Here is a 23,663-nt window from a genome sequence, read left to right on the forward strand (position 1 = left end):
GATTTTTTTCTATATGTTGGCGCGCATAGAAGTGGCTGCCGGAGTGTATTGCGACTCGTCGATCGGGGCATGAGGCTCGCTCGCATAGACGTCCCAGGGCAAGACGGGCAATGCATGCTGGCTGCACTGCAGCGATTGCTTCAAGGACTGCACCTCGCGTACGTCGACCGAAGGTAGTGCTTCGGGTGGAGCCTCAGGTAACGACATGGCAGAGGCATCCGCTTCTTTAGGATGCTTTTCCACGGCTTGAGCAATACAGGCAAGTAGTGCGTCTTCCGTCAAACTGGGCGGTAACTCACCCGAGGCAGCGACGTCTTTGGCAAACACCTGGAGTGATTCGACGCTAGTCAGTTGCACGCCCAGCGATTCACGAGCCTCTGCAGGGACCTCGACACCTTGGCTACTCAAAAATGCAAAGAACGAGTCGAGTGCATCGCTGCTCAGAGGCTTTGTCGAAGAAGGCACTGCCTGAGCCTGAATATGCGTCACAGTCTTAGCACGATGGGTGCTGCTGGGATGAATATAGTGCTGCATAAAGGCCACAATATCATCTTTTCTGAGCGTTTCCATCACTTGCACGTCACGCTGACGGTGCAAAAAGTCAAAGTAGCCAGAGTGAATACTCTTCCAAAATCGCTGCGTCTCTTCGGCAAGATTCTTGACCGATTCTTGTCGCTTGTGAATAAGCGAAGCACGGTGTGCTTCGAACTCGTCGTCGCTCATAGCGAGCAATTGTCGCATGAGCTGGTCAAGGAAGGCATTGATGCGGGACTGGAGGTACTCCGAGTCACGCTCTGATTGCACAATGATGCGGAAACCCATTTGACCCACAGACGTGCGTGTACCACTAAACACCAGGTATCCAAGCTGTTCTTTGGTCCGAAGCTGATCGAAGCATGGCTCATTCGCAATCTGCGCAAAGAGCGCCAATGTGGCGCGCAAACGCACATCGCTCGGATCACCGACTTGGCAGTAGTACTCGAGGGATGAGTTATTGTTGTCTTTGTTGGCCACAGGCATGCGCCAAGCAATATTCGTGCCGGGCGCCAAGACAAGCGAACGTGGCGGCACATTGTCTTGGGGCGGCAAAGCATCGTACGCAATGTGTTCCTGGACTGCATCCAAGAGGGAACGGGCCTGCTCACTCGTGACGTTGCCTTGAACCAGCATGTCAACGTGCATACGGCTAAACACCTTGCCGATATACTCCTGCATTTCATGGGGCGATACATCATTTACCACACGCAGTTTTTCGTGCTGCGTCCACATACGCTCTGTAAGAAGGTAGGTCGAGTAATACACGGCATGTTGATATGGCTCCTCCAAGTCAAAGTTTTCGTAGTTGCGGCGCACCTGGTCATGCACGATCGCAAAGCGCTTCGGATCGACCTGGAGCTTGGTAAGTGCATTCAGCACGGATTCAAGCAGGTGCGGCAATTTGTCATTGTAGCCACCCAAGACAATGTCAATCCCATCCAAATGACTGTCGATATCGTAGTGCAGGCCAGCCACATCTGCATCGTAAGAGTACTCACACAGCGAATCCTTGACCAATTCCACCAACATACGTGAAAGCACAGCATTTCGAGGCGATGAGTTTACTTCGGGCGTGCGAAGAAGCAATGCCACAGTGGCCTTGGGCAGGAAAAAGCGATCGTCTTGCTTGTGCCACAATCTAGCCTTGGGCGATTGTTCCAAGAGCTGTGGTCGATCAGTGGGCGAGAGAGACGCATTCGGTGTGCCGGCCACATCCAGGTTGCTGGGAATAAATTCATTTTTACGTGGCATTGCTAGACCCTCAAGAGTCTCGCATGACTGCAGCATGTCGGGCGAAAATGGCTGGATGGTGTACTCGGTGCCATACCAGGTCTCTTTGTGGTCCAGCGACACACCCTTTGGCGGTTCGCGCCCGGCTAGCATAAGCCGGCAGTTATCAGGGCGAAGACATTCAAGCGTAGAACTCACGAGTGGCGCATCAAATTCACGATATACATAGGGACCAGACAATAGCCAAGCAGGAGGAAGGGGATGCTGCATCTGACTAGCCAGTGATGAACTGTACATAGCCGGTGATGACTTTTCCTTAAATACAAAGCGCAACTCGCTCAGACGACGCACTTCTTCATACATCCATTCCTCAATGGGATTGGCCCGCAGCATATCAAGGTATTGGAATACAGCGGCAACAACATCTTGATAGTGCTCGTAGCCCTCGTTCGTCAGGTCAATGTTAATTTTAAACAGTTCGAAGCCTGCCGCGCTGATCGCCTGACCAGCACTTAGCAGATTGGCCCAACCGCGCTGCTTGAGGCAGGAAAAAAGCGAGCCATGTCCTTCATGACCAATAAAGTGAGAGAGCAATTGGCCAGGCTTTGAGCGGAACAGATGCACCTGCTCAGGGAAGGGGAAGGTTATATCAAGAAGACGAACATCCTTGATGGTGCGGAAAAGAATTTGCGTACCTAGCTGCTCTTGTCCTAGCGGTGAGCCAGGGAACACGGGTACCTGGTTTTCTTTGTTGGGCACACGAGAGAACTTTTCGGCGACCCACTTCGTGAGTTGCTCAGGGGATTCGCGGCCCAAGACCACAAGCTTCATCATATTGGCACTGTAGTACTTTTCGTGAAACTTGAGCAGCTCAGCGCGAATATCCAAGCCCATATCTCGTGGCTTGTTCCACAATGTTTCGAGGTTTCCGGTACCAAACTTCGAGTAAGCGTGCGATGCACGGCAAAGACTTTTTTCGAGTTGGAACGAGCGCCACAGATCGGATTGGAGGTTTTTCTTGTGTTCCGAATCGACAGCACGAATTTCGCGTTCTGTGCAGCTTGGATCAAAAAGTGGCTCCAAGAAGAACTGAGCAAAACGATCGAGTGCACCTTCAAAGTGGTTATGGCCCACGTCAAAGAAGTAATTGGTATTTTCCAGCGAAGTGAAAGCATTGGAGCTGCCGCTGTGGTTAGATAGGTACTCGCTGTATTCGTTTTCTCGTGGATACTTTTTTGTACCCAAGAAGAGCAAGTGTTCACAGAAATGCGCCATGCCATACAGACCCTCGGGGTCACTGAGATGACCAACACGCACGTCCATAGCAGCACTAGCCTTATCGGCTTCGGGATCATGAATAATCAGCGCCTCGAGATCATTAGCCAAGCGAATCAACTTGTACGTGCGTTTGTCCACCATGGGTGTGTCCATAGGGCCTTCATACACATAATATGGTAGAGATGTTCCATCATCTAGTCGTACTTTTTCCTGCTGAAATCCAGCGGTGCGTTTTGCCACATAATTGTGAGACGCAACTAGTGGCGCCTCGGTGGCAAATGCACGGTGCATATCGGTGGGCTTTGACATGAGAGCTCGATATCGTTCGAGTGTGGAAACACTGCGCTTCGCAAGAACAGGAGCTTTCGTTTGGATACTTCTTGATACGATTCTTCCAAGCAGAAAAGCTCGAGAATGAATCGGCCTAGGCACCAACATAGACCTGGAACAGGGCACAGTTCCTCACAAGGCGCACCTTTGTTACATTTCCACAGAGGTGTCTGCATTTAGTTTAGTCAGCACATGAGAAATGGGTCCCAGGATGACCACATGCATACAAGCTACGTTTGAGTCGTACTATGCGGGTGCGTGCGTGGAAGCTAAGATGAAAGATTGCCGTCGAAGGATGTTCGCATGGTGAGCTCGACAGAATCTATGATGAAATTCTGGAACACGAACAAGCCACATCGCAACGTGTAGATTTGGTGTTGTTGTGTGGAGATATTCAGGCCCTACGCAACGAGGCAGACTTAGACAGCTTGGCGGTGCCCGACAAGTTCAAAAGACTGGGCGACTTTCACCGGTATTATTCAGGCGAAAAAACAGCTCCGATCCTTACGTTGGTCATTGGGGGGAATCACGAAGCGAGCAACTACTTGTGGGAACTGTACGTATTATGCTGATTGACAGGCAGCTATTATGGTGGGTGGCTCGCGCCCAATATTTATTACATGGGTGCCGCGGGCTGTGTGAATGTTGAAGGGATCACTATTGCTGCTGCTTCTGGTATATACAAACAGCGAGACTACTCCCGGGGACGGTACGAGCAACAGCCATATTCCCCCGACGATCTGAGGAGCGTGTATCATACGCGGCAATTCGATATAACTAAGCTGGGCCTCTTGAGTAGACCTGATATCTTCATGTCGCACGACTGGCCTAATGGAGTTGAGCAATTCGGCGATACGGAATCGCTGATTCGATGCAAACCGTTCTTTCGTGAAGAAATTCAGACATCTACACTGGGGTCACCGCCCTTGCAGGCACTGTTGCATGATCTACAACCACGATATTGGTTTTCGGCTCACCTTCACGTACGATTTACAGCTACAGTTGTACATGGTGCTGCGCCTCTGAAGACAAGCATCGCTGAATCAAATCCTGAATCTATACCACTGGGTGATGAAGAAGAAGAGCCGAGAATTCCAACTCAAACGACAAACTTTTTGGCCCTCGGCAAATGTGCGTCTAGAAATGAGTATCTCCATGTACGTATACAGGTTGTACTTACGCAGTTTTTCGATATCTCATCCCCCCGAGATGATTTTTTGAGAGAACAAACGGAGCAACGCCCCGACTTGACCCTGGAGTTCAACAGAGATTGGTTGGCAATAACAAGAGCCACACAAGAGTACTTTACATTTCATCGGAGGCAAACACCTTTGCCCTCGCCTCGAGATCCAGCTCTTCTTGCAAGAGTCGAACAGGAACGTGATGCTATTGATGTTAAAGCACGCAATATCGGTCCAGCCTTTTTTTGCATTCGCCGCATGCAACCCTTTCAACGCACAGCCCTCACTCAGAACGAAATCAAAACTCTTCCTGCCTCGAGCTACATTTTCAGTAATCCTCAAACAGAGGCATTCTGTCAACTTGTTGGCATACCCAACCTGATTAATACGCGCACACCCTATCTGCCTCAAGGCAAAAGTAAGGAAACAAACGCATCTGAAGAAATTGCTCGTATCCGCGCCATGGCCCATGAACGGAAGCGTAGGCGCCGAGCTGGCTCGTGAAATCAGCTTATTCGTGGGGAATGGGAAAATTTTCTTCTATTGCTTTGATGCGCATGACTCGGGTTCATGCTCTGGGTGCATCTAAATCTGGTACTTCCTGGTATTTTATTTTGTTTCGCATGCGGCGTAACAATGTGCTGTGACAACGGTTGAAGATGCGTATGGTATCTAGTGTTTCGTGGGACTACTTTACGGAGAGTTGCACAAGAATACCATCGGGTGGATACTGATAAACAAAGCAAGTAGATTTAATTCATTCGATCTTTTGAAGCGACATCAAAATGACCAAGAAAACTTTAGGGGAGTACAAAGGTGGACGTAGACCAGCAATGACCATATGGTCATGTGGTACGTGCACGGTCATTCACATAGTTGGAGGTCTGCAGCAGGCCATTGAAGGTTTGAGCAACCTGGTTCGAGCTGATCAGACTGCGGAACTGCGCAAACCCAAACGTCACCTTGGTGTGAAGCACATTTACATCGATCTGCTGAAGTCGAATTGGAAACACAGAAGCTTTATTGTGAAGACAAGCAGCTAAGCTCTCGCGGCCCATATATATATGAAAGTCTTTCGACGAAACTAATTTGGAAGGTGCCAGCATAATTTTGTACATGTTGCTGGTCTATGTGAGAGAAAGATGAGAATTGCGCGCCGTGCTAATAAGAACTCACAGAGTGGTCACAAGACGGATTTTCGACGGTTTCCTCTTCTCTATGGACCATAGCAAATTTGAATTGATTCTATAAATTTCCTAGTGATAGCCTCTCAGATGCATTTCTTTTTACTGGTGATCTTTCACATCTTCCTAATGCTACCGAGGCTGTATTTCCAAGGTCATGGCATGTGTGGGGCAAGCCCATACTTTCTCCACATTGTGTATGACGAGCTCACCAAGATTCAGGTGGTGGCCACGTGCATAGCACGCTGCTGGAGAAAATCGGCAAGGAACAAATAAAACGAACGACTGGGTGCGAAGTGAAATTTTGGGGTGCCTTACCTGATTCTGGTAAGAAGATCGGTGCCTCCGAGACAGTCATGGTGTCGGATGCCACGGAAAAAGCTGCGGATAAAAAGCGCTACGCGCCACGTAAAGCCAAGCTGTACGACTCCGAGAAATTATACCAGTACAAAGTCCCCGATTTCTCGATGCAGGATCTGCTCTCTGCGATTCCAGCACATTGCTTTCATCGCTCAACGCTCTTTTCCTCCATGTATATGTTAGTTGACTTTCTTCAGGCTGCGCTGCTATTTTACTGTGCTTCCTGGATCGATCCGCTCACTGAAAATTTGCAGTGGTCCCTGCTATCTCTTTCTCCAGAAACGTCCCGTTCTTTCCTCCGCATTGGCCTATGGAGTGTGTATGGTTTCATGCAGGGTCTGGTTTTTACTGGTTTCTGGGTCATTGCGCACGAATGTGGTCACCAGGCATTTAGTCCTAGCAAGAATGTGAACAACACAGTTGGCTGGATCCTTCATTCCGCGCTGCTCGTGCCGTACCATTCGTGGCGTATTTCGCATGCTCGGCACCATGCAGGAACGGGACACATGACACGCGATGAAGTTTTCGTTCCGTCCACGCGTGAAGAGCGTGGTCTGCTTCCGCTGCATCCTGCGAATGATGACAGTCCTGTTGAAACGAAAAATACGACTTGGGGCGAATGGATAGGAGAGTTGCTTGAGGATGCACCGCTGTTCAACTTAATAGAGCTGCTGATCCAGCAGCTGCTTGGCTGGCAGCTTTATCTTCTGACGAATCTGTCTGGTCAAAAGCATTATCCCAAGTACACGAATCACTTCCTGCCTAGCTCAGTGATCTTTGCGAAGCACCATCGTGACCAAGTTCTTGTGTCAGATCTTGGCATTGCGCTTATGTCTTGTTTGTTATGCTTCTGGGCCCATAAGGCCACCAACGGCTGGTTCGATGTGTTCCGTTATTACATCGTGCCGTACATGTGGACGAACCACTGGCTTGTGATGATCACGTATCTTCAGCATACGGATATCAGGTTGCCACATTACCATGCTTCCATGTGGACGTTTCCTCGAGGCGCATTGTGCACCATCGATCGCAACTGGCTTGGTTTCGTTGGCCCATGGTTCTTCCACGGCATTGCCGAGACACACGTTTTGCACCACGTGTGCAGCAAAATTCCCCATTACCATGCATGGGAAGCCACAGAGGCACTCAAGGCCCGTATTGGTCCACACTATATGAAGTCTACAGAAAATGTGTTTGTGACGCTTTGGAAGACGATACGGAACTGCCGCTATGTTGAAAAGGAGCCGGTGACATTCTACCGTAATGCTGATGGTGTGCCTGGTAGTGTAGCTGTGTACTCAGCTGGTACCGATTCTGGTGTAGCTCTTTCCGAGTAGAAGTAGTAATTTCTCCGACCAAAGATCAAGTAGACGCACGCGGCTTGACCAGCCTTCCGAGAGCTCTCCACCTGGAGCCTTGACCACCAACGTCATGGGACTGACACCCGCCACGACACCAACGCAGTAAGTGCCCTAAGAGTGTCGAGACTTATGCCAAGACCGCCTAAAGATGATCCCATGACGCCAGAAGAGCTGAAGCAATACAATGGCACAGACGATACAAAGCCTGTGTATGTGGCTGTCAAAGGTGAGTGCACTCGACGAGGTAGCACTGACCAGCAGGTGTCATTTTTGACGTGTCACCTCGCAGGGAGATGTATGGTATGTGGCTTTGTGCTGACTTTCCAGGACATGGTAAAGGTTATGCGATTTTTGCCGGCAAAGATGCGTCGCGGGCTTTGGGAATGTCGAGCCTCAATCCAGAAGATGCCGTGTCAGACTATTCTACACTCAAGCCAGATCAGATGAAAGTCCTAAATGATTGGGTACGTACAAAGCGCTAACGATAGTTTGAGTATTACAAAAAGGTACATGGCAGGGCCGTTAGCTCACAGCACAGCGGTATAATATTGTGGGGAAAGTGGTCGAGGAAAAATGAGCTCATGTTGGCGTGTTGGCCATTTCATCTAGCATGACATCTGGCGGTGCTTTTCCCTGTTGATCGCTGGGTGTAAGTAGCAGTTGTCACGTACGTGAGTGCCCCCGGTAGTAAGAAGGTAAACTTGCCGCCATTCTTCAAGGGTGGTGGGGTATGCTCGTACCCTATAGGCAGCTGGCATCGCATGCAGTGAAAATCATATTGACGTTCAACGAGACCGTCGGTGCTGGTATAAGTGTAACCTTGTGCGTACCGTTGCAAGATTTGGCCAGGCCCTTGCGAAGCATTGATTTTGTACATAGGAGCTAGACTACGGCTTCCATCCTGCCTCGGAGCCGAATCGAGACAGCGCAGAACATAAGATTGATCTAAAGGGCGTCGAGGAAGTTGCTCTAGCATCACATCACATGCTAGCACAAACTCGCCGCACAGGCAATAGTAGGCGAAGAGCTTGGGCCGCCTTTCACCGATCGGGCTCATGCTTCGACGGCTGGTGGAATGCCGAAATAGGCCAGAAATTTTGTTGTCGTTTCTCCACCACATGGGATTAGAGCAGTCTAAGCTGCGTCGTGCGGCGCCTGAACCAGAACAGGAGGATCAAGTAGAACCCGCGCCACCTTCAGACGTGTCACATATCCTCGCCACAGGCGCTGACGAACAGCCCCTATCTAGCTCGTTGAGTGCCCACCGTGAACGTGTGCAACAACTACGTGCACAGCAAGCATCCGAACCCTCCACTGATGCACAGGTTCGTGAAGAGCTTCAACGAGCAGGCGTGTTGGATCAACCAGATACCCATGCACAGGATTCATCATCACTGGACGACTCTGACGACGACGCCAACGATTCCGATTCGACAGAAGAAGAAGTGGGCCCTGTACTCGGAAAGCACGCATTGGACGAGGCTGAAGAGCCGGGCGTGGATGACTCTGCGCCGCCAAAGACTAGGCATGAGATGGACGAAGATGATATTCCCGTGCCCTCTATTTCACAAGTGGATACGCAGGATTTGCACAAATTGGAGCGTCTAGGGCATGTACACTCGATCGTGGACAATGTTGTGCTGGTCGAGCAGGATAAAAGCGCGCAGGAGTCTGAATCTGTGTATGACGTGTTGGATTCAGAGAGTCTTCTATGTATGGAAGATGGTCGTGTTCTAGGACTTGTGTACGAAACGTTTGGCTCTGTCCTCCAGCCGATGTACACGGTCCGCTTTCGGTCTAATACAGACATAGACCATGAAATGGTCGCTATTGGTCGATCTGTCTACTTTTTACCATCCAACAGTACCTATGTGCTCACTCGCTCTATTCGCACCAAAGGTAGCGATGCCAGTAATATGTGGGACGAGGAGGTGGCCGAGGACGAAGTGGAGTACAGTGATGACGAGGAGGAACAAGAAGCCAAACGCCGAGCCAAAAAGAGCCGGAGTGGCCGTTGGCAGGATGATGCAGACCCAGCTACCGCCTCTTTGGGCCCCCTCGGTCCTACGCGTGGTCAGAAGCGACGTGGTCCTAGACGCCCACAGGCCATGGCATATCCTTCCGTGTCACAGCAAGGCTGGCCTCTTCCTACGCGTCCGTGGTACACCCAAAGTGACATGTCTACTTCTGCCGTGCCACATTTCAATCCACGATTTACCGAGCAATGGCTGTTTCCACGGCCCTCCAACACACCATTTGGTATCCCAGCTCCATTCATGCCGCCCTACTCACCCCACGAGCCCAGCATGTCACACGACGCGTATGACCCAAATGCACCAGGCCCAGGCTATACACGTCCCCAGTAGCTCGGGGACCTTTTTGACGATACATTGGCTTATCACACCTACTGTGAGATTAAATACGCGATTGAGAGATCGAGTTATCAAGATGGGCCGTTAGGTCCGTGGTCAGGAATTCACTGGGCTCCTTGGCGCGCACCTGCTGGGACAGGTAGCGACGTGACAGGTCTACAGCATTCGGATCCAGGCTCGTGAGCTTGGCAGCCTCCGACGCAATAATTTGATCAATGAATTGAGGCGTGACAGGCTTGCCTTCCACGGTCTTGGAGCCGTGGAATACCCACTGCCAGAGCGAGATACGCGAAATCTCGGCCGTGGCAGCATCTTCCATGAGGTGGTTAATCGGAACACAGCCGTTGCCCCTAACCCAGTTAGCACAGTAGGCAAGGAGGGCCGACACGTTGGCGCGAGCACCAGCTTCAGTGATCTGGCCATCCACGTTGGGGTTGAGCAGGTCTAGAGCCGAGACGCGGACCTCCTCACGTCGGACGTGATATTGGTTGGGACCAAGCATGTGCTTGTTGAAGACCTCTAGCGCGATCGGGACTAGCGCAGGATGTGCCACCCACGTACCGTCGTGACCGGCGAGCACCTCACGAAGCTTGTCAGCACGCACCTTGTCCATAGCAGCATTGTTGGCCTTCTCATTTCCTTTGATAGGAATCTGAGCAGCCATACCACCAATGGCAGCAGCACCACGCTTGTGGCAAGTTTGAATGAGCAGGTTCACGTAGGCTTGCATAAAGGGGCACGTCATCGTCACCGTAGCACGATCAGGCAGTACAGCCGACTTGTTGTAGCGCTGACGCTTAATGAATGAAAAAATGTAGTCCCAGCGACCGCAGTTGAGACCCGAGGAGTGCTCGCGCAGCTCGTAAAGAATCTCCTCCATCTCAAAGGCAGCAGTTATGGTCTCGATCAGAACGGTGCCACGAATCGTACCACGCGGCATTTTGATGTAGTCTTGCGAGAGGTTGAACACGTCGTTCCACAAACGGGCTTCCAGGTGTGACTCCATCTTGGGCAGGTAGAAGTACGGTCCAAAGCCGTTCTTCACCAGCTGATGGGCGTTGTGGAAAAAGAACAGTCCAAAGTCAAACAGTCCACCCGAAATAGGCTTGCCATCAACGAGGAACGACTCCTCGTTCAAGTGCCACCCACGAGGGCGGACAATAAGTGTTGCAAGCTCATGAACAGGGCGAAGCTTGTAATGCTTGCCATTACTAGCCTTGAAATCCACGCGGCGGTTGATAGCGTCGCGCAAGTTGACTTGGCCATCAAGGTTGTTAGCCCACGTAGGCGAGTTAGAGTCCTCAAAGTCGGCCATATAGGTGTAGGCACCCGAATTAAGGGCATTGATGACCATCTTACGGTCGACAGGGCCAGTGATCTCAACGCGACGGTCACGAAGACCAGGTGAGGGCGGCGCGCAGCGCCACGCGGGATCCTCACGGATGTGACGGGTCTGAGGCAGGAAGTCAAGTGTCTTGCCGCCATCGAGTTCGACCTGGCGGACAGCGCGTGCCTTTAGACGTTCCTGACGCTCCGTCTCAAAATTGCGGTGCAGCACTGTCAAGAACTTGATAGCCTCAGGTGTGAGGATCTGGGCATGCTCACCAAGCACAGGCGCTAGAATACGGACACCTTCCACGGACATGATTTCTTGAGTGAGCAGAACGAATGTCACTTTCTTGTGCCCCACATTCTATATATATATGTACAAGCCCGGCTGCCCGGCTTGTTTGACAGACACCTCTGCACGGTCCCACAGTCTGTGCGAGGTGGACACTTCAAGATGCTTACGCCGAGCCAATCATACGCTCTTCCGGCTGTGCCGGTGGCCGTCAACCGGGCTTCCTAGCGTGTCATAGGGGGAATCATGCTGACTAATCCATCTCTTTCTCCACGTGGGTGGACTGGCTTCGCCCTTGGCGGTGATGCAGCCAGCCGAGGCGTCGTGCGCTGAAATCGTATGTGAAAGTTACTACGCATGAAAATCCACACATCTACTTTTATAGTGATTCTCGCTCCAAAGTCCGCTTAATTAAATCGAAGACTTTGATCTTTAGTCCTGCACAAAAGTTCCTTAAGTACTCTGCATGCTATCCATCTCCCGCTCGATCTGTGCAGTCGCTTAGTGCATGCACAACTGGACGAGCGAGATCGCGTGGGCAGGTTGAAATAGTACTGACTAATGCACTCTAAACATAAAATTCCATGCACGTGTTTTATCCAATCACTCTGACAGCGCATATTCATCGACTGGCCTCTAAAGATCAAAGCTTAGTAGCGCGATCGTGAGCTAGTGCCAATTGCCCTTGTGGGAGCAGCAAGCGTTCACTCTACTGTGATTGTCTAAAAATTGTGCCTCGCAGCACGAGCTGTTACTGCAGCTCATAATATTGGTTGACGCGCCCTAGTTGTCTAGGCCATGTTTTGGAGATTTGGTTTAGCCTCCTCTTCTACGATTGACAGCCTCTTAGAGAAAGAGGATGTCACGCTAGAGGATGTGTTGAACGACGCGGATGTATTGCAAGAAAGCAAAGCGAATAACGAAAAACTTGTTGAATTTTTTCAACGACCGGGCATTGTACCTCGTCTGCTTGACTATATCGTGGGAAACGTCGAAATCAGCGATGTTTCGAATAGCGAGGCTGAGCAAAATGTTGGATTTAAGTATGTATGGAAGTGAAACTAACACATGTGCAGATATCCTTTCATTGCATCAGAAGTGCTTAGTTGTGAAATTCCAGGTGTCTCGAAGATCATGTTGGATGATGCCAATACATTGCTAGGCCCATTTTGGGATGCAATGTTGAGCGCCGATGCACTTTTCCAACGTGGACCAGTACCTCTCCATGAGCATCCGCTCACAATGGGCGCGTATACTGGCGAAAAGCAAGATGATGAAGCATCGGATAAGAAGACGAATGAACCTTCAAAGCAACATCGCATTTCTGCCCGAACACATGGCCCTGGTTTCTCAGTTCTAGCTGGGTACTGGTCTAAAGTGAATATGACATTGCTCGAGCGTCATCCGAATGAAATGCTCGCGTTCGTCAAGACACAGCCCAATGTTGTCGAAGGCCTCACGAATCACTTTGAAACGCCAGCAATGGTTGAACTCTTATACCGCCTTATTCAGTGTGAGGATACGATTCCAGATTCAGGGATTGTGGCTTGGCTAGCCGAGCATGGATTAATTCCGCGAATTGTTTCTTTGCTGTCACCTTTCGTGTCGCCCGACTCTCACAAAGCCGCATCTGAATTTTTGAAAACCATTATTTCTCTTTCCGCTCCATCACCTTCCTCGTTAAATCAGGTCACGATCCAGGAAACGTTCGGGGGTCCGGGCGAGATGCTCATCGGTGCTGGTGGTGTCAACAACTTGCTAGTGCGAGAATTGGCATCACAAGAAAATGTGGACAAAATGGTAAGCTTCATGCTGGACTATGAGGTCGGTGCTTCTTGTCGGAACAGTATCTCGCAGGATCTTTCTCGTAAACTCGATACGCCTTTGCAAACCCTGGAGGAAGACACGGCTGTGGAAGAAGAAGAGGAAGAACAAGATGTGTGGGAGTTTCACCAAGCCATGAAAAACCTTCAGAATCGCCATCTCTCTATGTCTCGCAATTTGTCTATGTCTGGAAATGGCATTCGTGACTCGACGGCCACCATTCGTCCATCGATATTAAGGCGATGCAGCTCCATCAAGAGCACATTGTCACCCAAAGCTTTGGTGTCGTCTTTTGTCTGTTGTGCTGGTGTATTTATCGAACTTATTCGCAAAAACAACAGTGACTACTTTGAGCAGCACTTGTTTCACACGCTCAGAAATTATTTGGTGATCCGACAGCAGGAAGTTTCGAGTCAGCGCCAAAAAGACCAGGTGTCTGATCCGACTTCACCAGAGGTGAGTGGACCCGAGTCGGAACGAAAGCCTGAGCTTTTGCTGGATGACCTTCCTATGGAAGATGATGCCGATACAGAAGGCCTTGACGAAGCTATGGATGAAGTCGCTGAAAAAATGGGCATCGTGCATCTTGGTCCTCTTCTTCATGCGCTGGCAGATAAGATACCCGATTTCCAGGAAAAAATGCGGCATCCTTTTGAGTCAACTGACAAAATTATGACGTCGTTGGGCGAAATCGAACCGCTCACGCAGACACGATATTGCATTGCTGAGCTGTATGCCGAACTTTTGCATTGCTCGAATATGGCGCTCTTGAACCGTCCGCCGAACTCTGGCCCAAAGTACTCATCGTCTGGCTCATTGCTGGGTGGTCTGGAAGGTCTTCATGCGCTCGCTCGCAGTCTGCAAGGCGAAGACGATTATGATCAGAGCAACCCTAACACTCAGTCTAGTGCTGAATGGTCGCCAGATGAGGCGTCCAGTACTAATGAGGCGGAAGTCTCCGGTCAAGATCGATCTCCATCTTTCTTGTCGTCTGAAAACGATCAGGAAGACGATGAAAGCGATGCCGAAAGCATCGCCTCTGCATTGTCCAGTATGTCTTTGGCTGATATGATCGCGCAGTTCGCACGTCCTCGCTCCTCGCAAAAAGACAGCGATGTTCAAATCGTTGGCAACTTTTTGAAGACACAGTTTCAGACGTTCCAGGTTATCCCTACTCTTATTGACATGATGCTATCCTACCCATGGAACAATTTTCTGCACAATGTTGTGTACGATATTATCCAGCAGCTCTTCAACAGCGACATCGATGTGGCTATCAACCGTAAACTGATAATTTCTGTATTCAAGGATGCACACCTTGTGGAAGCAATTCTCGAAGGTGCTCGTCGCAACCGCATATCTTCCGAAGATGTGCGTCGTATCCGACTTGGCTACATGGGCCACTTGAATTTGATTGCGGAAGAAATTATCAGGTTATTAGAACGCTTCCCTATGGAAATTGGTAATTTGGTTCAGGACCACTTTACTGAAGGATGGGATCAATTTATGAAGGAAGAATTGTCCGAGTCCCGTGCAAAAGAGTCGATGCCTCTCGCAGGGGGTAGGCCCTCTGCAGGTGGCATGGGTATGCAAAATTGGTCGAGCCTCGATTCTGACAATTGGTACTCTAACAACGATAATCACTCGTTTGCTCAGTATCTTTCTTCGCAGATGCGGACCGACGCGGATGAAGAAGAAGCTGATGGAAATGTGCTTTCATTTATCGGCGATAGTGATGCCATGGTAATGCAGGGTGATACCGATCAGGACGAATGGGGTCCTTTTGCTGACTCACGTTCTGCCTTCGAGTTCACATCCACGGCTTCAGTGGACAACCATCAACCTGAAAAGCAAGAGAATCTCACACCAGCTGATTGGGCTGCTGAATTTCGTCGAGGCAATATGGGCGAAATCCCGTCTGAATCTGCTGTGGATAATGACTCGGACTCGGATGACATACCTAGTTCTCATGGTCCTGCCGGACATGGCACCGATGACTCCGACGAAAATGGTGACGATGATTCCCCCTACGTTGACCTACACAAACCTGCTACTCTTCGTCACTGCACGCAATCTTTGGATCGCAAGCATCCAGAACGTATCCCTGAAAGTGAAACTGATGAACAGCACTGGCCTACTGCCAATGCAGCTCGTCATGTTCGGACTCTGTCTGGAGGTGGTGAAGATAAGGCGCCAGTGCTCGCCGCCGAACAGTTGCATGAAGCTGTGGAAGCTACAAAAGAGGGATTACTGCGGCGTCGTCTATCCGATGGTACAGTGGTGACTGTCCCCCTAGATGATGCTGAGTTGACTCAGTCATCCTGAATGGAGATAGGCTGTCATAACCATAGTGGCCGTTACTGAGCATTGGACGTAACCAGATGCATGTATTCATGCATAATTGTTATGCATGCGAATTTTATTGGTTCAAGTCTGACGGGAAATTACGGGAGTGTCACTATTACGAGACCACAGAGATGACCCCGCATCTTATTCCATAAAACCTACCTTGGATTACACTGTACACCGGCTGACCGGCTTAGTCCCCTCGCCCATCACCTCTCAAGTATGACAAACGCATTTATTGTTGGCTCAAAGCGCACCGCCTTTGGATCTTTTGGTGGTAAGCTTAGCAACATCACTGCAGCTCAGCTTGGTGGCTATGCCGCCAAGGCTGCTCTCGCGCAGCTGCCGGCTAACACTCCTGTCTCTTCGACCGTGTTTGGTGTGGTCGCTCATACCGATCACACTGCCCCTTACACATCCCGTCATGTTGGTCACTATGCTGGCCTCCCTATAAATGTTCCTGCCTTGACGATCAATCGCCTATGTGGCAGTGGTTTCCAGGCGGTTATCAACGCCATCCATGAAATCAAGGTCGGTGATTCAGACGTCGTACTCACAGGAGGTACCGAGAACATGAGCATGTCCCCATACACGCTGCACGGTGTGCGTTTCGGTAACACTCGCTATGGTGTTGACCTTAAGCTCGTCGACAGCTTGGCTATCGCGCTTGTGGACCAGGTTCCAGTCCCTACCCCTATGGGTATTACCGCAGAGAACCTCGCGGAAAAGTACGGTATTACGCGTCAGCAGTGTGATGAATTTGCGCTTCGATCGCAGCAGCGCTGGGCTAAGGCCCATGAAGATGGCGCTTTCAAAGATGAGATTGCTCCCATTGAAGTTAAGGTGAAGAAGGCGACCGAAATTTTCGAGGTGGATGAATACCCTCGCCCCAAGACAACCATCGAGACGCTCGCCAAGCTTCCTTCTGTGTTTAAGAAGGATGGCGTCGTTACTGCGGGTAATGCGTCCGGTATCTGTGACGGAGCGGCTGCTAATGTGATTGCCAGCGAGGAGGCAATTAACAAGCACGGCCTAAAGCCTCTCGCCCGCATTGTTAGCTATGGCGTGACTGCTTGTGAGCCTTCGATTATGGGCATTGGTCCTGTTGAAGCCATCAAGCTCGCCTTGAAGCGCAGCGGCTTGAGCATTGCTGACATGGATCTTATCGAAGTAAACGAGGCCTTTGCAGCTCAGTTCTTGTCGGTCCAGAAGGAACTTGAGCTTCCAATGGAGAAGACAAACGTGTTTGGTGGAGCTATTTCGATGGGTCACCCTCTTGGTGCTAGCGGTGCTAGGATTCTTTCGAATCTGACCTACAATCTCCACCGCCTTAATAAGAAGTATGCCCTCGGATCCGCTTGCATCGGTGGTGGTCAGGGTATTGCAGTTATCATCGAACGGGTTTAAATGCGATAAAGAGATTAAAGCGACAGAATTTTCTGAAATGCTCTGAGTGTACCTGATACAGTACGAATTATAGGATGCAATGATGCCATTGATAGACACTATGACAACGATTTTGATACATGAAAGAGATTGCAAAGCAAAAGTCGAAAGATATTACGCTTTAGACGATGCAAACAGCACATATAATGATTCAATACAGAACTCTTAGTGTATTGACTTTATAACTCAGTTGGTTAGAGTATCACGTTAACATAAAATCGTGACTAGCGGTGATTACCGTGAAAGTCCCCGGTTCGAGTCCGGGTAAAGTCAAATTTTTTACATTTATTTTAATCCATGCGCGACGATTCTACACCTCACATACCTACAAATGCCCAATCCAAATCATCTTACAACGTTTTTATCAGGAAAGTGTCCCATTCAACTAGGCAACATAGAACCTCCTTATCCATCTTATCCAAGGTAGATGCATCCATTTTTCTTCCTTCCAAATCGAGCCAATGGTGCAATTCCTGAATCATAGTTTTATCGACACGTTCTGAGAAAAACGCGTGCTTTACACGACTTGTACTAATGGCCCAATCGACATAAGCATGTTTTCCCATACCACGAATATCATTAGCGAGCGGAAGAGTAGAAGATCTGGACAAAAGGTGCTGGACGATGATCACTTTGGGTAGGTGCCATTTACGACAAAAGTTCGCAGGTTGCTTCCAGGCGGCGGTCGGCTCAAATAACAATGTCCGAAAGCTGCGAGCGACTTGAAAAGGAACATCACAATCATGCAATGTCAATGACTTACAACTCAAGAATCGACTTGTGTCGGACAAGAACTGCGAAAGTGTGAGTTCCAGTGCGGTCATATCAGAGATAATCTGATGTCTGTCAAAGCTGGCAGATAGTCGTAAGAGAGAAGCATGCATGACGAAAGTAGTTAATATATTAGAAGCCACATCTAATGTCCTGCGCATGTGAGTCGGTATGAAGTAGCGTACCATTGATAATGTCCATCTGGCAAAATGTATGAAGGCAAAAACTTTGTTCGTAAGTTTCGGGTCCTGTTGCAAAATTCCAGCATATATGCACTCGTATCTGTTCCTTTTGCCTCGGGACGTTGATCGATAGCTGATGATTCCGAACGCAATCGATGAATCCGACCAAGTATGGCGCTCATTTCGAGTCCGAATGAAAGTAAAAGTGGCCCTCGCAAAGCATCTTGCATCGTCTGAGTAACCATACGTATGGATTCCGATGCCATGCTTTTCACTTCAAGGTAGTTGAGCTTATTCATCTCAGACATAGATTCAAAAATTTGTTTGAGTATCTGAGCCACGCATACGTTGGTGCTTTGGCTTAGCGTAAATTGTTGCGTTGTAAGAGTAAAAGCATTTTCGTCTTGGCAAATCATGGCACGAAGTTGGTTGATAAATTTGCATATTACATCTGTGGCCGTTTGAGTGAGTTCTTGGAGCAAGATTCTGTCAAAAACACACTCTTCGATATCGGCGCGCAACATGGCAATGAAATGCTCAACTTTTTCCCTGTTCTGTGGATTCTTATTACTTGAGGTAACGCATGAACATATATGTTGCTCAGCTTCCTCACAGCGCTTGATGAAGCATGTGAGGTATTCTCTTGAGAGGTTTGTTAGATATTCGTGGATAGGTTTGGGTATCGGATTGTGTATCTGTTTTGAATGATCCGAAAACATAGAAACACGCGATAAGAGCTCATGGAAAATAGATAACAGCTTGGGAAACGATCGCACGAAAATATACTTCCAAAAGTCTGATTCTTGCATGCACTTGTTCGATACGCTTTCTAAATGGGCGCAAAATGAAGTCCAAAGCAAATCGGTGGGTGACTGTTTGAGCTCTTTGCTTATCATGCCCAAATAAGTTTCACTCAAGGTCTTGCCCTGCTTCAAGCTCAAAACGCGCTCTAGCATGTATACCTTGATGTAAATAGGTGCTAATTCATCCACAATCAAAGTCCGAATGCGCTGCCAAACCAAAGTAGACCACTTTTGTAAGCGCTCCTGCATGTCATGTGCGCTCATTTTATTGTCGCGAGCAGAATACAGGGGAGTTCCATTACTTGATGAAATCAAAGGTGGCTGTGTTTCGCCAAGCTCCTTTCCAATAGAAAATAGATCTAGCGTTGTACTGGTGCGATCTGTTAGTACGTCTGTCAAGTCGTTCAACAAATTTTGCATGACGGTATTCAACAATCCTAGGGAGCATGCCGCTTGCAGCGCAGCACCAAGCAAACTAGGCGAGAGATTTCGCAGTCCACATAAGAGCAAGTTTTCGATTTGTTCACGAAGCGTTGTTTTCATTGGATGTATTTGGGACACATATGGTTTCACGATGTCCAAGTCCAAGACACCCTGTGCTGATTTGGACGTGTCAATAGGAGCGTTTTGATGCCCATAGATGGAGCCATGTGGAAGGAGGCTGTCCAACTCTTCCAGCAAGAGTGAAGCTGTGACCACTTTTGTGGCATGTTGGTCCAAAACGGCAGCATCTTGCATATGTACCGTAATATCACATTCAGCAACATCGTCCATAATACCGATAAGACGATGAAAAACATGCATGACAGATTCAACGCGAGTGATCAGCTCGTCCATCCCATGCATTTGTTTTAAATCTTCTTGATGTTTTCGAATAGTCTCAAGTGGCTCATGAATCATTTGTCGCGCTCTGTGGTGAGACAATCAATTTACATACATTAGAGCACTTTTATTTAGTGCAGCTGAATCTTTGTGAATGTTTTGCGCTCTTTCATGCAATGCAGATATGTCAGTGATGCTGTCAAGAAATTCGTTAGAGTGTTGCGTCACCAATTCATGGATTTTCTGGTCCACCTCTTTTATGGAAATATTGAGTCGACTAAGTGCTACACGCAGCTTGCTGTCGACCGAGGCTTTTCCGGGCGACTCGCTAGGCGGATGATCCGGGCTATCCGGCCCTAGAAACTTTTTCACATAGTCTTGGGCATTAAAGTTTTGCTTATACAAAGCCGTAATGTCTTGCGTCAGTACAAATTACTTACCGAATGTACTGTCCTCTGTGAGTACATGGGAATGCACGTATTCGTGCAACGGCACATGGCGTGGTGACATGTCAGTCGTCGCCATAATGCAACCGAGGCGCAAATGTGGAGCAGTGAGCCTGGCACCCTGCAGGCGTGTGGAGATAAGCATGGAGGAGTTAGGAGAGCCCTTTAAGAGTCCAAGCATCCCCTCCCATGCTTACCGGGCTAAAGTCTTGTACGATCTACGACGAATTGAAATGACTATGAGCGGCAATTTTTGAGTTTATTAACTCCTCGCGCCACTTATTGATTTCTGTTTCACTTGCCAGAATACCACGCTGCCCTAATTCGCGCATAGCACGACTTCGAATTAAGTTATCATAGCTGCGCTTATCATGCTCGTATTTTTGTAATTCTCGTTCAGCACCGAAAACGATTCCGATACAAGTGGCTGCTGTAAGATATGATACTGTTCCACGTACATGAAACTGTAAGCAAGCCCTTTAGAGCAAGTGTGTGACGCCTGTAATGTTATGCTGCATAGAAACGTACTTGAACGAGGGAAGCAGATGATGCGCCACAAAAACGCATGAGAATCCGACTATAGTCCACACAGCTGCGCCACGAAGCGCACCTCTCTGTGGTGTTAGCCTCCTTTAGATCAACACACCTTTTGGATCTCGTAGGCCAGATCTGCGTGTTCCATTTTCCCGCGTTTCAGTTCATGATAGGTAGAATTATTCATGGCGAAAAAGATGAGTACGGAGCCTCCGTCTTCAATGTGTGTCGGTCTTATGGAGAAAAAGGCGCACGGTCAAGCGCCGTGACCTCAGCGCCAAACCAGCGCCGGTTGGCTCGACATGTGTGAAAAGTGGAGGTGATTGATGAAATTTTTAGAAATCCGACCTTTTTTCCTCTCCTGCACCAGATGACACACTCGCACGCTCCTGAAGCTAGCAGCTCTGTTTCCCTCTCCGCAGGTACGTCATGGCATAATTAATTCAAAAGAAACGGTGACATTGGTGCATGCTTTCCTGCATACTCATGTGCCCAAGCTTGCGGCAAAGTTGGCTGCCAAGTTCCCCAATCTATCCTTGGAAGAGCAAACCCAGAACGCTGAAGCGCGTTCCAATGCACTTGTGAGCACAGTCCATTCTGCTCTTCAGGTCAAGGGCTCTGACATCTACAAGTCCTTTTCTGAAGATATGCATGTTGAGGAGGAGCGCGTGAAAAAGCGCAAGGTGCCAAAGGCGTCTCATGATCAAGAATCCGCGTCCAAGAAGAAGAAGTCCAAGGAAAAACAGCCAAAAGACCAAATTGAAAAAGAAGAGAAAGAGCCTGTGGCAAATCCACCCGTACAAGAACCTGGTGCGTCTGACGCGGAGCGTCCTCAAGGCGTGAATATGGACGAGACTCCTTCGCCTCCCAAGAAGAGCAAGGGTCCGAAACAAGGCGAGCGATTTCAGCGCGTAAGGTCCGACAAGGTCGAATTTCAAGATGATCGACTGAGAGATATGAGCTACGATGCCAAGTCTGGTGCGGGTGATTGGGGCGCACGGGCAAACGCGGACTTGATTGTGACGCGCGGCAAATCCTTCACGAAGGAGAAAAACAAGAAAAAGCGCGGCAGTTATCGTGGTGGTGTCATAGACCAGGGTTCTCATTCTATCAAATTCACATACGATGACGAATAAATCAAGCCTGGGAACCTACACTAAGGGCTTCGTCCCACATGCCGATTTCGAAACGAGTGGCAGCATCCCACACCTGTTGGAGACGCGCCGCTTGTGACTCCGATACCGCGATTCGCTGTGCATAGTCTTCTACCAACTCCACGTAGTTGGCAATGGAGTTTTGGTAGGCATCGCCTGCGTACTCAGAGACCCATTCATTGTAGACGCTGCTGGGGTGCATCCTGCCTGTATCCCGTTCTTTCTCGAGCCACAAACCTACCTCTGCATATCCCACGGCACAGGAGGCAAGAGAGATCATAAGAGGCAAGAGTCCCTCATCTGCCACATCCAAGAAGAAGCGCGTGTATGCCACTGTAGCACGACTCTCCATGGTGGACTCCATGTCCTTGGAGGAAATACCCAGCCTCTCACATACACGTACATGGAGCTGCATCTCCTCTAGTACCGCTTTGGACATGGCAGCACATGATTTCATATCTTCCAAATTGGAAGCGGGGTGGGCTACAGCCTTGGACAAGGCGCGCGCGTATTGTTTCAGGTAGGCATAATCCTGCAGCATAAACCAGCATAATGACTCTTTTGGCAAGGTTGCCTGGCCCAGCTGTTGTACAAACGGATGCCGAGTATACGAGCGCCACGCCTTCCATGAGCGAGAAGCGAGCATCGTCGTGAGGGGTGCAGGATTTGATGGGGTTCGAAGAGCTACGCCACGCGACATGAGATTCGCATCATGGTTCAATGGCCCATGTCCGTGTCCCACTTTGTCTAGACCAGATGCCAAGACTCTCTGCATAAATTGTAGCGCATACGCAACGGCCAATCGAATAGGATAGCCGTGGGCACACATGGCAGCAATCGCGGATGAAAGCGTGCAGCCCGTTCCATGAGTCGCTGTTGTTGGAATGGTCGGCTTGATAAAAATCGTAAAATGGCCGCGCTCCGTTTCATACAGCACATCGGCCGTGTACGAGTCACAGGGAGCGTGCAGACACATCAAATCGCTGGCACTACGAGTAAAGCAAATGTCGGCACCATTCAAGGAGTAGACAGATGCATTCAGAGCAAATGCAAGTTTCGAGAGTGTTGTATTACACTCAGAACGAAGCAGAATACTCGCATTCCGCTCACGGTCATACGCCTGCACTTCAGAGTCGAGAGCTTCATCGAACACATCAACGCCCTTTGCGAGTAATTCCGAGCGTATTGAACTCAATGGCATAGCTGCATGTCCACCCTTGACAAGTACATTCTTCGCACCCAATTCGCCAAGTGCCTTAGCCATGCTCTGCAGATCCGATAGAGTAGGTGAGGACGTCGGGACCACCGAGGCAAACTGCGTCTCTTTCAACAAATGGACGGCCTCGGATATGTTCGGCGTGATAATACTAGCATACTTTAACAGTTCTTCTTTGATCACACGCACTGCATCATGCTCTAAGAGCAAGGCACCGGACGTAGCCACCATGACCGTGTCGAGCACCACGGGGCCGCTGTTCGCCTGACGCCATTCCTTGAGTAATTCTGCCACTTGCGACACCACCGAAGCGTTCGAGAGCATACCGATCTTGATCGCATTAATATCTATGTCTTCTGTCACGGTGTCAAACTGCTGCTTGACAAAGGCGGCCGGAGGCGTGTGAATGCTCGTGACACCCATCGTATTTTGGGCCGTGAGAGATGTGATCACTGACAATCCATACGTGTGGAGCGCTAGAAAGGTTTTCAGATCTGCTTGAATGCCTGCACCACCACTAGGATCACTTCCGGCGATCGTGAGGACACGAGGTACAACGGGGCTCTCTGATGCTTGAATCGGCATGATGTGGAAAGGTGGGGAGTCATTCGGCGCAAGTGGAGCGTGCCAAGACCTTGTCCAGAGTACACACCTTCATTTCTCAT

General features: G+C 49.4%; 13 protein-coding genes and 1 non-coding gene across 14 annotated transcripts; 8 read left to right on the top strand and 6 right to left on the bottom strand.

Annotated features, from left to right (window-relative positions):
• Positions 1–9: 9 nt before the first annotated feature.
• MRET_4013 (insulysin) lies at positions 10–3,483 on the bottom strand (the record flags this gene model as incomplete). The annotated part of the gene is made up of 1 exon (XM_027630640.1): positions 10–3,483. The coding sequence occupies one exon, from the start codon at positions 3,481–3,483 to the stop codon at positions 10–12; it is 3,474 nt and encodes a 1,157-aa protein (XP_027486244.1).
• A 512-nt stretch (positions 3,484–3,995) lies between these two features.
• Positions 3,996–5,060, top strand: MRET_4014 (lariat debranching enzyme; the record flags this gene model as incomplete). The annotated part of the gene is made up of 2 exons (XM_027630641.1): positions 3,996–4,532; positions 4,560–5,060. The coding sequence occupies 2 exons, from the start codon at positions 3,996–3,998 to the stop codon at positions 5,058–5,060; spliced, it is 1,038 nt and encodes a 345-aa protein (XP_027486315.1).
• A 1,036-nt stretch (positions 5,061–6,096) lies between these two features.
• On the top strand, positions 6,097–7,437 carry MRET_4015 (fatty acid desaturase; the record flags this gene model as incomplete). Its single annotated transcript, XM_027630642.1, has 1 exon — positions 6,097–7,437. The coding sequence occupies one exon, from the start codon at positions 6,097–6,099 to the stop codon at positions 7,435–7,437; it is 1,341 nt and encodes a 446-aa protein (XP_027486321.1).
• A 94-nt stretch (positions 7,438–7,531) lies between these two features.
• On the top strand, positions 7,532–8,038 carry MRET_4016 (cytochrome b5-like heme/steroid binding domain protein; the record flags this gene model as incomplete). Its single annotated transcript, XM_027630643.1, has 6 exons — positions 7,532–7,563; positions 7,599–7,687; positions 7,723–7,761; positions 7,789–7,925; positions 7,950–7,967; positions 8,000–8,038. The coding sequence occupies 6 exons, from the start codon at positions 7,532–7,534 to the stop codon at positions 8,036–8,038; spliced, it is 354 nt and encodes a 117-aa protein (XP_027486296.1).
• Positions 8,039–8,040: 2 nt separating this feature from the next.
• Positions 8,041–8,518, bottom strand: MRET_4017 (uncharacterized protein; the record flags this gene model as incomplete). The annotated part of the gene is made up of 3 exons (XM_027630644.1): positions 8,041–8,104; positions 8,133–8,264; positions 8,292–8,518. 3 exons carry the CDS (start codon positions 8,516–8,518, stop codon positions 8,041–8,043), a joined length of 423 nt encoding a protein of 140 aa, XP_027486300.1.
• A 61-nt stretch (positions 8,519–8,579) lies between these two features.
• MRET_4018 (H/ACA ribonucleoprotein complex non-core subunit NAF1) lies at positions 8,580–9,827 on the top strand (the record flags this gene model as incomplete). The annotated part of the gene is made up of 1 exon (XM_027630645.1): positions 8,580–9,827. One exon carries the CDS (start codon positions 8,580–8,582, stop codon positions 9,825–9,827), a length of 1,248 nt encoding a protein of 415 aa, XP_027486405.1.
• A 49-nt stretch (positions 9,828–9,876) lies between these two features.
• Positions 9,877–11,478, bottom strand: MRET_4019 (malate synthase; the record flags this gene model as incomplete). The annotated part of the gene is made up of 1 exon (XM_027630646.1): positions 9,877–11,478. One exon carries the CDS (start codon positions 11,476–11,478, stop codon positions 9,877–9,879), a length of 1,602 nt encoding a protein of 533 aa, XP_027486406.1.
• Positions 11,479–12,252: 774 nt separating this feature from the next.
• On the top strand, positions 12,253–15,603 carry MRET_4020 (SIT4-associating protein SAP185/190; the record flags this gene model as incomplete). Its single annotated transcript, XM_027630647.1, has 2 exons — positions 12,253–12,497; positions 12,531–15,603. 2 exons carry the CDS (start codon positions 12,253–12,255, stop codon positions 15,601–15,603), a joined length of 3,318 nt encoding a protein of 1,105 aa, XP_027486433.1.
• Positions 15,604–15,846: 243 nt separating this feature from the next.
• On the top strand, positions 15,847–17,031 carry MRET_4021 (acetyl-CoA acyltransferase 2; the record flags this gene model as incomplete). Its single annotated transcript, XM_027630648.1, has 1 exon — positions 15,847–17,031. One exon carries the CDS (start codon positions 15,847–15,849, stop codon positions 17,029–17,031), a length of 1,185 nt encoding a protein of 394 aa, XP_027486432.1.
• Positions 17,032–17,244: 213 nt separating this feature from the next.
• Positions 17,245–17,343, top strand: MRET_t0065. Its single transcript has one exon. It is a non-coding gene; the product is annotated as a tRNA-Val (tRNA).
• A 77-nt stretch (positions 17,344–17,420) lies between these two features.
• Positions 17,421–20,173, bottom strand: MRET_4022 (conserved oligomeric golgi complex subunit 5; the record flags this gene model as incomplete). Its single annotated transcript, XM_027630649.1, has 4 exons — positions 17,421–17,994; positions 18,027–19,736; positions 19,764–20,064; positions 20,089–20,173. 4 exons carry the CDS (start codon positions 20,171–20,173, stop codon positions 17,421–17,423), a joined length of 2,670 nt encoding a protein of 889 aa, XP_027486431.1.
• A 139-nt stretch (positions 20,174–20,312) lies between these two features.
• Positions 20,313–20,815, bottom strand: MRET_4023 (uncharacterized protein; the record flags this gene model as incomplete). Its single annotated transcript, XM_027630650.1, has 4 exons — positions 20,313–20,521; positions 20,553–20,593; positions 20,623–20,708; positions 20,741–20,815. 4 exons carry the CDS (start codon positions 20,813–20,815, stop codon positions 20,313–20,315), a joined length of 411 nt encoding a protein of 136 aa, XP_027486430.1.
• A 183-nt stretch (positions 20,816–20,998) lies between these two features.
• MRET_4024 (uncharacterized protein) lies at positions 20,999–21,764 on the top strand (the record flags this gene model as incomplete). Its single annotated transcript, XM_027630651.1, has 2 exons — positions 20,999–21,050; positions 21,079–21,764. The coding sequence occupies 2 exons, from the start codon at positions 20,999–21,001 to the stop codon at positions 21,762–21,764; spliced, it is 738 nt and encodes a 245-aa protein (XP_027486281.1).
• Position 21,765: 1 nt separating this feature from the next.
• On the bottom strand, positions 21,766–23,583 carry MRET_4025 (hydroxymethylpyrimidine/phosphomethylpyrimidine kinase/thiaminase; the record flags this gene model as incomplete). Its single annotated transcript, XM_027630652.1, has 1 exon — positions 21,766–23,583. One exon carries the CDS (start codon positions 23,581–23,583, stop codon positions 21,766–21,768), a length of 1,818 nt encoding a protein of 605 aa, XP_027486242.1.
• Between the last annotated feature and the right edge of the window lie 80 nt (positions 23,584–23,663).

Source organism: Malassezia restricta, chromosome VII, assembly GCF_003290485.1.
Source record: "Malassezia restricta chromosome VII, complete sequence".
NCBI classification, from domain to species: domain Eukaryota; kingdom Fungi; phylum Basidiomycota; class Malasseziomycetes; order Malasseziales; family Malasseziaceae; genus Malassezia; species Malassezia restricta.